General features: G+C 38.9%; 1 protein-coding gene across 1 annotated transcript; it reads right to left on the minus strand.

The window, feature by feature from the left end:
• Nucleotides 1-1,695: 1,695 nt before the first annotated feature.
• Nucleotides 1,696-10,155, minus strand: hmgcra (3-hydroxy-3-methylglutaryl-CoA reductase a). The gene is made up of 20 exons (XM_026931070.3): nt 9,953-10,155; nt 9,074-9,263; nt 8,863-8,974; nt 8,695-8,782; nt 8,520-8,604; nt 8,316-8,421; nt 7,470-7,576; nt 7,255-7,374; nt 6,393-6,547; nt 5,983-6,227; nt 5,663-5,832; nt 5,142-5,336; nt 4,903-5,061; nt 4,608-4,765; nt 4,382-4,487; nt 4,129-4,299; nt 3,903-4,043; nt 3,641-3,799; nt 2,828-2,982; nt 1,696-2,725 (listed from the first exon to the last, which is right to left on the minus strand). Exons 2-20 carry the CDS (start codon nt 9,236-9,238, stop codon nt 2,671-2,673), a joined length of 2,652 nt encoding a protein of 883 aa, XP_026786871.1. The 5' UTR covers nt 9,239-9,263; nt 9,953-10,155; the 3' UTR covers nt 1,696-2,670.
• Nucleotides 10,156-11,230: the final 1,075 nt, after the last annotated feature.

Raw genomic sequence — 11,230 nt, forward strand, 5'->3', positions numbered from 1 at the left:
CTGTACTGTGAAGCGCTGTCCTATCAGTTTTGCAGCATTTGACTGAATGTGAGCAGAAAGTATAGCTCTGTACACTTCAGAATTCATCCTGCTGCTTCTATCAACAGTCACATTATCAATAAACCCCAGTGACCCAGTTCCATTGGCGGCCAAACATGCCCATGCCATAACACTGCCTCCACATGTTTGACGGATGATGTGGTATGCTTTGGATCATGAGCCCTTCTTTTCCTTCTCCATACTTTTTTCTTCCCATCATTCTGGTACAAGTTAATCTTGCATCAGAACTGGTCAGGCTTTTTTTATAGGTTTTTTAGCAAAGTCTAATCTGGCCTTTGTGTTCTTGAGTGTTACCAGCGGTTTGCATCTTGAGGTAAACCGTCTGTATTTACGTTCATGAAGGTGGCTCTTGATTGTAGACTTTGACAATGATAGGCCTACCTCCTCCAGAGTGTTCCTGACTTCTTCAATAAGAAAAGAATTCTGCAATCATCCACTTTAGTTGTTTTCTGTGGTCTTCCAGGCCTTTTGGTGTTGCTGAGCTCGCCAGTGCATTCCTTCTTTTTAAGAATGTACCAAATTGTTGATTTTGCCCTCCTAAAGTTTCTGCTATCTCTCCGATAGGTCTGTTTTGGTTTTTCAGCCTAATGATGGCCTCCTTCACTTGCATCAACACCTCTTTGGATGGCATATTGAGAGTTCCCATGAACAGCTACCAAATGCAAATTCACCACTTGGAATCAACTCCAGACCTTTTATCTCCTTAATTTATCATGATATAAGGAGGAAACAGGCCACAGCTGGCCATTAAACTGCTTATCAGTCAATTGTCCCATTACTTTTGAGCCTGTGAAAATGGAGGAACTCTGTAAAAAATGGCTGTAATTCCTAAACGGTTAATGCAATATTTTTGTTAAACCCCTTGAATTAAAGCTGAAAGTCTACGCTTCAGTCACATCTTGACTGCTTCATTTCAAATCCACTGTGGTGGTGTACAGAGGCAAAATTACCAAAACTGTGTCACTGTCCCAATATTTATGGACCTGACTGTACCTGACTGTCACACCCGTATGTGGTTCTTCCCCAATCTGTTACCACAAAGGTGGAAGCACACAATTGTATAGAATGTCTTTGTATGCTGTAGCGTTACAGTTTCCCTTCACTGGAACTAGGAGGCCCAAACCTGTTCCAGCATGACAATGCCCCTGTGCACAAAATGAGCTCCATGAAGACATGGTTTGCCAAGGCTGGAGTGGAAGAACTCGAGTGTCCTGCACAGAGCCCTGACCTCAACTCACTGAACAACTTGGGTATGAACGGGAACAACGATTGCAACCCAGATCAGTCCCTGACCTCACTAATGCTCTTGTGGCTGAGTGGAGAAAATCCCCACAGCCACACTCCAAGATCTAGTGGAAAGATTTTCCAGAAGAGTGGAGGTTATTATAACAGCAGAGAGGGAATAAATCTGGAATGGGATGTTCAACAAGCACATATGGGTGTGATTGTCATGTGTCCACAGACTTTTGGCCATAAAGTGTATCTCTTTCTTCAAACCATTATGTTTGAATCGTTTGAGTCTGAGGTTTATTCAGGGGTTATTGTATATAGAATATGAAGAGAAACTAATTCTAAATTAAGTGGTGATACATACGGTAACAATTCAGCAGAAACAAACAACAAATAATGAAAGAATTGAATTTTTTTTCCCAGAGTTTATTAAAAATTTCCCTTTCATGTTTTAATTATAAAAACATATAACTGTTCATTATCTTGTGTTTTTCTAGAAAAATGAATCATATATTTGGGGGGGTGGGGGTGCAGCATTTGAAAAAGACTGCATGAACAGTAGTACGTGCTTCTTTCACAATTAGTTTGACCACATAAGCAAAGCCAGTAAGCAATAAAAGCTCCATGTGCATGGGCAGTACATAAGGTGGTGTGTATTATTGTACATGTACAGTGCACATTCACAGTTCTTGCTGTATTTCCACGCACAAGCAATAGCTGACTGACGTCAGTAAGGCCATTATAGCACCTTTGGGAAATAGTTGTGTGTTCGCAATCTTCCCTTCAACCAAACCCTTGCATATATTAATAATAATCAATATATCAGTAATTAAATAATATCAGTTTCTATATCTGTAAAACCCACATGCATTCAGATAAAAGTAACTGGGAATAACTGCAGAAGGCTCAATTTGTCAATTTAAGATAATTCTAAAAAGAAAAATCTGTAGGAATTGGTGATTGCTCTCCATGTTGGCCAGTTGACATTCTGTATAACAAAAAATATGCCTCATGGTTTTTTCTATAAATAGTGAAATATGAAAAAAATAAATTACGTTATGTGCATCCAATAACACTGATGGCATCAGAAACACCATCAGTTCTAAGATGTGTAAAAGTAAAATGTTCGAACATTACACAGTGATCATTAATGTTGTGATTTCAACAGTCTTTGAGATGATTGTGGCACTCCGTAAATGAGAATGAAAGCGTTTCTCCCCTGGACTGGATGTTGGAAATATTTTTGTTTCAGCCATTCATTTGACTTTTACTTAATAGTAAAAGTACTCAAATGTGCCTGAAGTGTGGGGTTTTTTCCTTTTGAGTCTTTTTCCTTTAGTGTTGCTTATATTATCCCCATTTTAGGCATCCAGTTAAGTCCTAAGATGCTTGTTTTGTGCAGCTTCCTGGTGTGCCTTGTAAATTTACTTTTGACCTAAAAATACAAAATAAACAATACAAAATAAGCCTTTAGTTTATCATCGCTTGGGGTTGTTCTATAAGGTTCACGCTAACTCAGACTGAAAGTTCTACTTACCTATTATGTGTCATGTGACTTTTGACTAGCTGTCCGGCAGCAAGAGCAGCCATGAGTGATATCTCCCCTGCCAGCACGGTGGCACACACCACCCTGGCAAGCTGCCGGGCATTCTCACCAGGACACGTCTCACTGGCACCTTGCACGCCTAACATCTGAGAGAAAGAAAAACACATGACATTTTCCAGCCTGAGTTATATCATATATTCAGGCATGGCCTTGTTTTATGAGTCTTAGGCCCTGTTCAGACTTGATATCAACAATCTTCCGGCAACCAAAACATATAGCTGTTCACACTAGGTATTTGTCTTGAATGCAGGTTTAGGGAGTACTTTTTTCAGTGTCTGGGTTGCCAATCTGCCAAAATCAACCAGCTGTCACTTCAGGACAACCAGCACAAAATCAGGCCCAAAGCTAGCCAGTTGTAGAAAGCCTCTACCTTTTGTATTTCTAGAACATGTCTAGAGGATTCATTGCATATATATCTGTCCAAATATATAATAACAATGCCTTTAACAAAGCTGTTTGACGATTGTATATACACTCAAAATCTCAAAATCACCCTAAGATGGATGTTAATACCAAGCATAAACAGGGCCATAGGCTTTCCTAATAGGACTCTATCTGGCAGAGACTTCTAAGACTCTATGGGAATAGTACACCACCTAAATAATATCTGCCTAGCTCTAGTGGTCCCTCTGCGCTGATGGACAGGGTAGAGGGTATCTAACACTATAACAACAGATGATAAAGTGACCTACTGTATATAGTAGGCGTACTTGATAAACTGGCAACATTCAGCAGTGTAGATACCTGCAGACAGGCTTGTTGAGGTGCCAGATTGGTGCCTCCTCCTACAGTGCCCAGCTCAATGGAAGGCATGGTGCAGCTGATGTAAAGATCCTCTCCTGTGGGTCCTGCTGCCTCCATTAGAGTGATACAGTTAGAGCTGCCCACTGTCTGAGCCGGGTCCTGACAAAATAAATATTCCCAATTACTCTCACATCAGCCCTATTTTCTCTAGTACTTTAAAGCATAAATGGTTATGCATATGGTTGGCAGCAATGCCTATTACCTGTCCACATGCGATGTAAATAGCAGCAACGATGTTGGCGGCATGAGCATTGTAGCCCCCAATACTTCCTGCCATGGCAGAACCCACAAGGTTTTTATTGATATTTAGATCCACCAGTGCTTCCGTACTAGTCTTTAAAACCTGCAGAAAAGGTTTAAAATCATTACAAATCTGCCCCATTTTGTGATCCTAATAGTACATATTCAACTAGCTTGAAGGACTGTACCTCTCTGACAACTTGAGCAGGTATGGTAGCTTCACACACCACAGACTTGCCCCTGCCCTCAATCCAGTTAATAGCAGCTGGTTTTTTATCAGTGCAGTAGTTCCCACTAACTGCCAAGACCTGCAGCTCAGGGAATTCTTCTTTAAGCCTAGCCAGAGCCTGCTCTGTTCCCTGAGAACCCAAATGGCAATAATCATAATGAGACAACATAAAAATGTATTGAATAATCATACAATATATTACATTGCATTACCTTTGAGATCATGTTCATCCCCATGGCATCTCCAGTTTGGGACTGGAATCGTATATACAGATTACGTGAAGCAAGGCCAATCAGGAGCTTCTCTAAACGAGCAAACCTAAGAAAGAAGTAAAACCAAAATGTTTCACATACACACTGATATATGCAACACATGTCATGTTGGAATCTAACAAAATATACTTTATCAGTTATGCTCTGTGTTTTTCTTTTTGCTTACCTGCTAGTGTTGTCAAATGCCTCTTTAATGCACTTGTAGCCCTCTGGGGTCTCTAGCCATGCCTTGACCTCAGCAGCCTTGCAGGCAGAAGGTAAGCGAACCACAGGGCCACGGGTCATACCATCAGCCAAAAGCCTGCTGCTGACTCCACCAGCCAGCTTTCAGAGAAACAGCCAGAATACAAGCATTTATGCATGTTAGGATTCTAGTCAAGGTTTTTAACATTAAATATTATGTAATGTTCTCCACATTTTAGGGCTGATTATACAGATTGATTATACGTAATATGATTTACAGCTATCGCTCTGCAGCCTCGATTCGTGCTAGCCACAAGACAGCCCTCGGTTGTAGCCAGTGGGACCTGGAACTGCTTTCCATCCAACAACAGAGGGCCTGCAACACCCACTGGAACCGGCATGTAACCAATGATGTTCTCACAGCAAGTTCCCATGACCTGTGAAAAATAATAAGTCATTTAAAGTGGCCTCCTAGCCTCTGAACAAGTTTAAATGTAGAATTACTTTTCTACCTTACCTGAGAGTAGTTGTAGTCTTTGTAGGGAAGGCATGTGAGTGCAGAAGTCTTGGGGAGTTTGGGGCGGAGCATCTTCCTGCGGATCATCACCCCTCTCTCTGGGCTCTCCATCACCGCCTCCAGCTTATAGGCAGGAATGTGCTTTGCATTTACTAACATAATAACCTCAGCATCACTCAGGTATCGAGCACCCATCTGTGAAATCAAACATTATTTTCATACACACTTTTCATAATGTACTCTCATGCACAGAGCTCTTACACAATACATTTAAATAAGGGACGATTCTTGAAGTCACAAGAGGTTTCTGATCCGTTCTCACGTCATACACTAATTGGTTAAGAGTAAGTGAGTAAGTAACATGGGCAAGCTCATTAGAGATTACATGGGTCACAACCAAGGATACAAGGAGCCCTAGGTTCTCTAGGTGCTCTACTAGAAGTAAGAAAATACTTCAACCAGAACAATTTATGCTGCAGATAGACTATTTGATTAAAAATGAGTTTTCATGCCATCCTCACCTGTGGGTCTTTCAGAATGGTCAAACACTTTTCCACTGGCCTGGGCTCTGAGGGGATGCTGGGCTGAGGCTCCACCAAAACACTACTGTCCAAGGTTTCCTCCTCTCCCACCACAAACATGCTTTTTGGAGTTGGGTCAGTCTTGATAGGCAATGGCTTTATCACTAAATCTAACAAATGTAGAATTGCACTGGTTTAGAGCTTACACCAAACATTTCACCAGATGGCTAAATTAATAAAAAGTTGCTGAGCTATTAAAGTAGTAAGATGAATATAAAACAAAAAAACAAACAAAAAAAAAAGATGGATGTTACACCTACCTCTTTCCTCTTTAGTGATGACAGGAGGAGGAGCAGTGGGCTTCTCAGTCTTGTTAGAGCAGGGGGTCACTTCCTTCCTGCAGCACTGGTCAGGACACCTTCTCTGTGTGAGCACGGTGGTGGGAGTAGAGACTTTAAGAGACAGCGTAGACTCCATTTCCACCTGCTCAAAGAAGATGTACTTCACAGCCAGGAAGAGGGCAAGACCTAACGTGATGACCTGCTCAATGTCCATGCTGATCATTCTGTAATGATACACATTTAATTATTATTAAAAATACAACACAGAAGCAATACATAGGAAAATAAATACATTACTGTGTGTCCTTGCATGATTTTACTATATTTTCAGCTTACTGGCACACTCAGTGCAAAACAAGAATAGTACAGCTCCTCCTAAAATGACTTACCTGGACAGGTAGAACTGCCACAAGGGCATATCCGGCTCAATCCTCTTGGGTGAATTTAAACTCATTCCCACTTGAGGAACATCCAGAGTTCCGTTTGGAGATGCAGGATCTGCAATCCATCGACTGTGAGCGTGAACCATCACCAGGCCAAGAGACTGCAGAGAAAAAGGAAAATAGTTAAGTACACATGGATAATGCTCTAGAAAAATACATGCTAAGAAATTTTGCTGTGGTGCTGTAAATTGGTAGAAGATACTTAGTTTTCAGTCTTAACACATTAACTGAGGGCTTCTACTATGGCTAAATTGAAATTTCATTTGGTTGACATTTTTTAGTTAATTTAAATTCACCAACCAATAACTAGCATTAGTATTGTTAGCTAGCAGTTGGTAGCATTAATGGGTAGCTAGCTAGCATTAGCCAACATTTCGGTTAGTTAACGAAAAGTTTCCTAAGGTTAAAAAGCTACAAGATTTACAATGTCTATGTAATCGGACAATTCCAATCTAATGCAATATGTATAAGACTTCTAATGAAGGCTATGACCATTAAACCAGGACCTTACCCATTCCATAAATTCATACAAATTGAGTTTAAACAAATTTGAAATTTTCCAACTGTTAAACTGTTTAACCTGTTTGTATATTTATTACTTTAAGGATAATAGTATTCTTTTGCTATTTTCACTATTTGTCTTAGGTGTCCTAGTATCTATAAAATGGATACTCTCAGTTTACTTAGCAGTTTGTTGGTTTATGTATGATCATCCTGCTCATGCTAAACTTATATCCAAGTATGTTTTAATTTATTGCAAATAAAATGGACGTGTCACCCTAAGATAAATAAAATGTCCAGTTTGTACCATGATCATCTTGACTCTCTGTGTGACCGGATTGGGTTTGTTGTCCTCCTCTTCCTCCAGGACACGGGCGAAGTGGCTCAGCTGCCAGATAGGATGTCCCTCTCTGCTTTCCCTGGATAACTGTGTTAGATACATTTTAGAAAATGCTAACTCACATCCTTTAGCACATGAAACCATAACCCGTAAATTTAGCTTCACGGCAGAATTTCATTTACCTCAAGCACTAATGAGACACAGGCTGGGAAGAAAGTCATGAAGACAAAGTAGTTGGCAAGGATAGACATGCATCCAAAGCCGCACATGATCTCAAGCTGGCGAACACCTATCGTTCATCAGAAATGGATGTTCAAGTTTTCTGTTTGAGTTTAGCTCACTGTAATCTAATACAAATTGTTACACCACATTGCATTTGTATTCTTAAATTTGATTGGTCATAAGGTGTTGATTAATTTCTTATAACAGCAGCTCTTACAATAGTATCAGCTCTAATACAAATCACATGTTAAGATTAATGCATTCCATTTAATACATTTATCGTTTCTATATTAACAGGTAATTCAATAACAGGGACTTGAATGACTTGAATGGGGACAATCCACATAAGCTTAGGCTAATAATAAACAGACATAATAAAGAAAAAAAAACATATAATCATTTATATGGTAAAAATTTCTTTTATTTAACATATGGAATGTGTCAGCGCTTTATAAATGGCAAAGTTTCCGATCACGGGTGTTTATAGCTGCTATAACGTAACTGATAACAGGAATTGGTTTCATGGCCAGTCCACAATGTAACTATAAACGGATAAAAGATATGAAGTGTTGTTCATTAATAAATTAAAATAGTAATCACTGGCAAATTAATGTGGTCTAAGAGGTATAAAACACTTCAGGATGTGCTGTTATTGGAAACTAACAGCATGGGCTGTATCACACCATCCTGTCATCCAGTCATTTTCAATGTTGTATAACAACACACCTCATTGTGTTATAGCCCTTACTTAATGCATCCAGTGTGCTTTTATGTCTGGTTGCAGAGTGATGTATAGGAATAAGTACCTGACATGGTCCCTACACCAATTACTAGACACTCCACCAGCGCATCCAGAGTGAACGTTGGACCCAGTACTGCCATTCCTCTGGCTATGTTTTCTCTAACCTCATCCTGAAGCATAAAAAAAAATCATATCTAAATCAACATCACTGTTTCTAAAGGTAAGTACTTAAATTACAATTTTACTACAGCATATTAATGCGACGTACCTGTGAGTTTGAACTGAGTGCAAATTTTGCCAGCGCACATGCTTTGGAGAGGTCAATCAGTAGCAGGAAGAATGGCAATGCCTCACTGGGAGACAAACATAAAATATGCTATTGTGTAACACCAAACAAGTTGTGAATCTCATTAAATAGCATAAAAACATAGCAGTTTACGTACTTTAAACCAGTCAGCTCCTTATCCAAGAAATGAATCACAACAGTGCTAAACACAAAACTGGAGAAGATGGTGAAAAGGCCAGCAATACCTAAAAAAAGAAAAAGAAATTAACATCACATATCGATTCCAATCTGTTTGACCACATGAATGCAAATCTAGAAATCTTACCCAGTATATACTTTGATCCAAGCTGCCGAAGATTTTGAAATTGGAAGTAAATGTAGACAATTGCAATGCATCGTGTGATTGTCAGAATGATGATGTCACTGCTGAGGACTTGCTGTGTACATGGACATTAAAGGAAAAGGTTATGAATCACAATTAATACTACAATTTACACATGATAATTGCCATAGATTTTGATTGTCATGCACCGCACCTCCTCATACTTGGGGCAGTCAAAGTTCCAACCACAAATGCGGTTATTGCCAGTGAACATGTTCATGGACATCATGCAGATGGTGAGAGTCACAGTAGCCACAATCACCTCCCAGGGGTGGGAGGCCACAAACAGGCCGTGGAGTCGAAAAAGTCTGCTCAGCATTTCGGTCCTCTCAGACGTATTGCAACTGGATAGGAAGGGCGTGAAGGAAAGAAGGAAAGGAGGTGTGAATGAGAATCTATCCATGTTAGATGTTCTATAGACACCAAAGGCATTAGAGTCAATAATACTGGGATAAATTAAAAAAAAGACCTAAATAGGCCCAGATTTGAATCATCATAGTTATCAAATCTTCACATGTTGTAAGTGAAGGTGCCATGAAAAAAAAAAAAAAGAATCTGTTTGTTATTACTCTTACTGAGTGTATGGTACACTATTAGTGTGAGTTATCAGGTTAACAAATGAAACATTTGAGAATAAGAAAGGAGACTAAGAAATAATGCTGTGCCTGCTAAATGTCTTGTGAAATGTGAAGGGAAAAAACAAAAAGCTGTAACTATATGTTAGAGAAAATCTGCTGCTGTATTTCTACATCATTGGCTAAAATGAATCCAAGCCTCACTTCAGTACAAACGATATAAACATTAAGCTTAGTGTTCTGTATGCAGGCATCTGCATCCTCGCCCTTAAAATAACATCGTATCTGCAGATATAATACTGAAGTAATAGGAGCTTTTTTTCGCCTGTTTTACAGAGACAAAAAAAAAAAAAAAGCTCTGCGCCGTTTTGACGAAAATATGAATAAATCATATCAGCCTATTGAATTTAGTCCAAAATCGGTCATCGTATAAATGAAGGTCTGAGCTCAGTACTTACCGATGCCAGAAAAAAAGGACAGATAATTACAGCAGTAATGTGGAGCTGGTTACTGAACTCCTCGCATATGGGCCTTAATGCATTAACTGTATTACCCCAGGGGTAAATGACAGGGTGGTAGGAGTGACACTCAGCCGGTGCTGTTAGGAAAAGCGGCCAGTATTAATCCACACCCAGCCGTTTAAGTGAGCTCTCCGGCGCTGAGGCCAATCACCTGCCGCCGTCCGCCTGTAATGCGTGTGGAGCGATGGCACGGCACTGCGTCACTACTGTACGGAGCCAATCACATCCACGGACCGGAGAAACGAACACGCAAACCACGCCCACTTCCACTGCCGCTGTTAGAAGGCGTTTACTGAGTGAGGACGCGCGATCTCACCATACCTTACATCAGTGTGCATCTCAGTTCTACCTGTAGTTTCAGTACACACGCTTTACTACAATTCTATTGGCACTAGGCAAAAAAAAAAATATATATATATATATAAATATACACACGCAAAGATGCCTTTAAAAATAATGAAATTACTTTACTACTATAAAGAGCAGAAATTTGTAGCAGAAAAACTGCTACTAAACTAAACAAAGTCAATATTTGGTATGACATCCACTGGATTATTATTATTATTTTTTTATTAAAAAATAGTAGTCTCAGGTACAGTTTGTACAGTTTAATAAGGAAATTAGCTGGTAAGTTTTACTGAGCATGTTTTTTTTTTTTGTCTGAAAAGTGGTCTGTTATATAATCTGTTGCTTTCTTTCCTGACATCCCAACATTTTTCTGTAATATTTAGTGTTTTTGTTGGAAAATATCATGCATGGTAGATAACAACAAATAAATCCATAAATGTATTCTTTAATAAATCAATTAATAAATATGTAAAGTTATTAATGTAAATCAATTTGCCCCATTTATTTATTTTGTCTTATTTATTGTTTATTATTAATTAATTAATTTACTTATTTATTTATTTGTTTGTTTTTTATTCATTGTTTTATTGAAGGATATGGATAAATCTTAGAATCTCAGTTAATAAAATTTCAGCAGTCAGATCAAAGGTGCAAAGGTGCATGGTAAAGACCTGAATAAACTTTACTCCACATGAACCACTGTGTCATTGACTCTTCAGGTTACAAAATATTAAACACTCCTGATTATTATACAAATCTACCACCAAAATTTAGAAGTCAGTAAAAATTTATGATGATAATGATGAAGATTGTTATTGTTATTATTATTAGTAGTAGTAGATGTTGTTGTTGTTGTTGTTGTTGATG

Source organism: Pangasianodon hypophthalmus, chromosome 24, assembly GCF_027358585.1.
Source record: "Pangasianodon hypophthalmus isolate fPanHyp1 chromosome 24, fPanHyp1.pri, whole genome shotgun sequence".
Classification (NCBI taxonomy): domain Eukaryota; kingdom Metazoa; phylum Chordata; class Actinopteri; order Siluriformes; family Pangasiidae; genus Pangasianodon; species Pangasianodon hypophthalmus.

Excerpts from the sequence above, each read along its gene's own strand:
- hmgcra (XM_026931070.3), bottom strand. The coding sequence starts at position 9,238 with ATGCTGAGCAGACTTTTTCGACTCCACGGCCTGTTTGTGGCCTCCCAC. Across the intron at positions 7,577-8,315 it reads TGGTGTAGGGACCATGTCAG|GTGTTCGCCAGCTTGAGATC; the intron begins GTACTTATTCCT and ends GATGAACGATAG. Across the intron at positions 3,800-3,902 it reads TTTACATCGCATGTGGACAG|GACCCGGCTCAGACAGTGGG; the intron begins GTAATAGGCATT and ends TTATTTTGTCAG.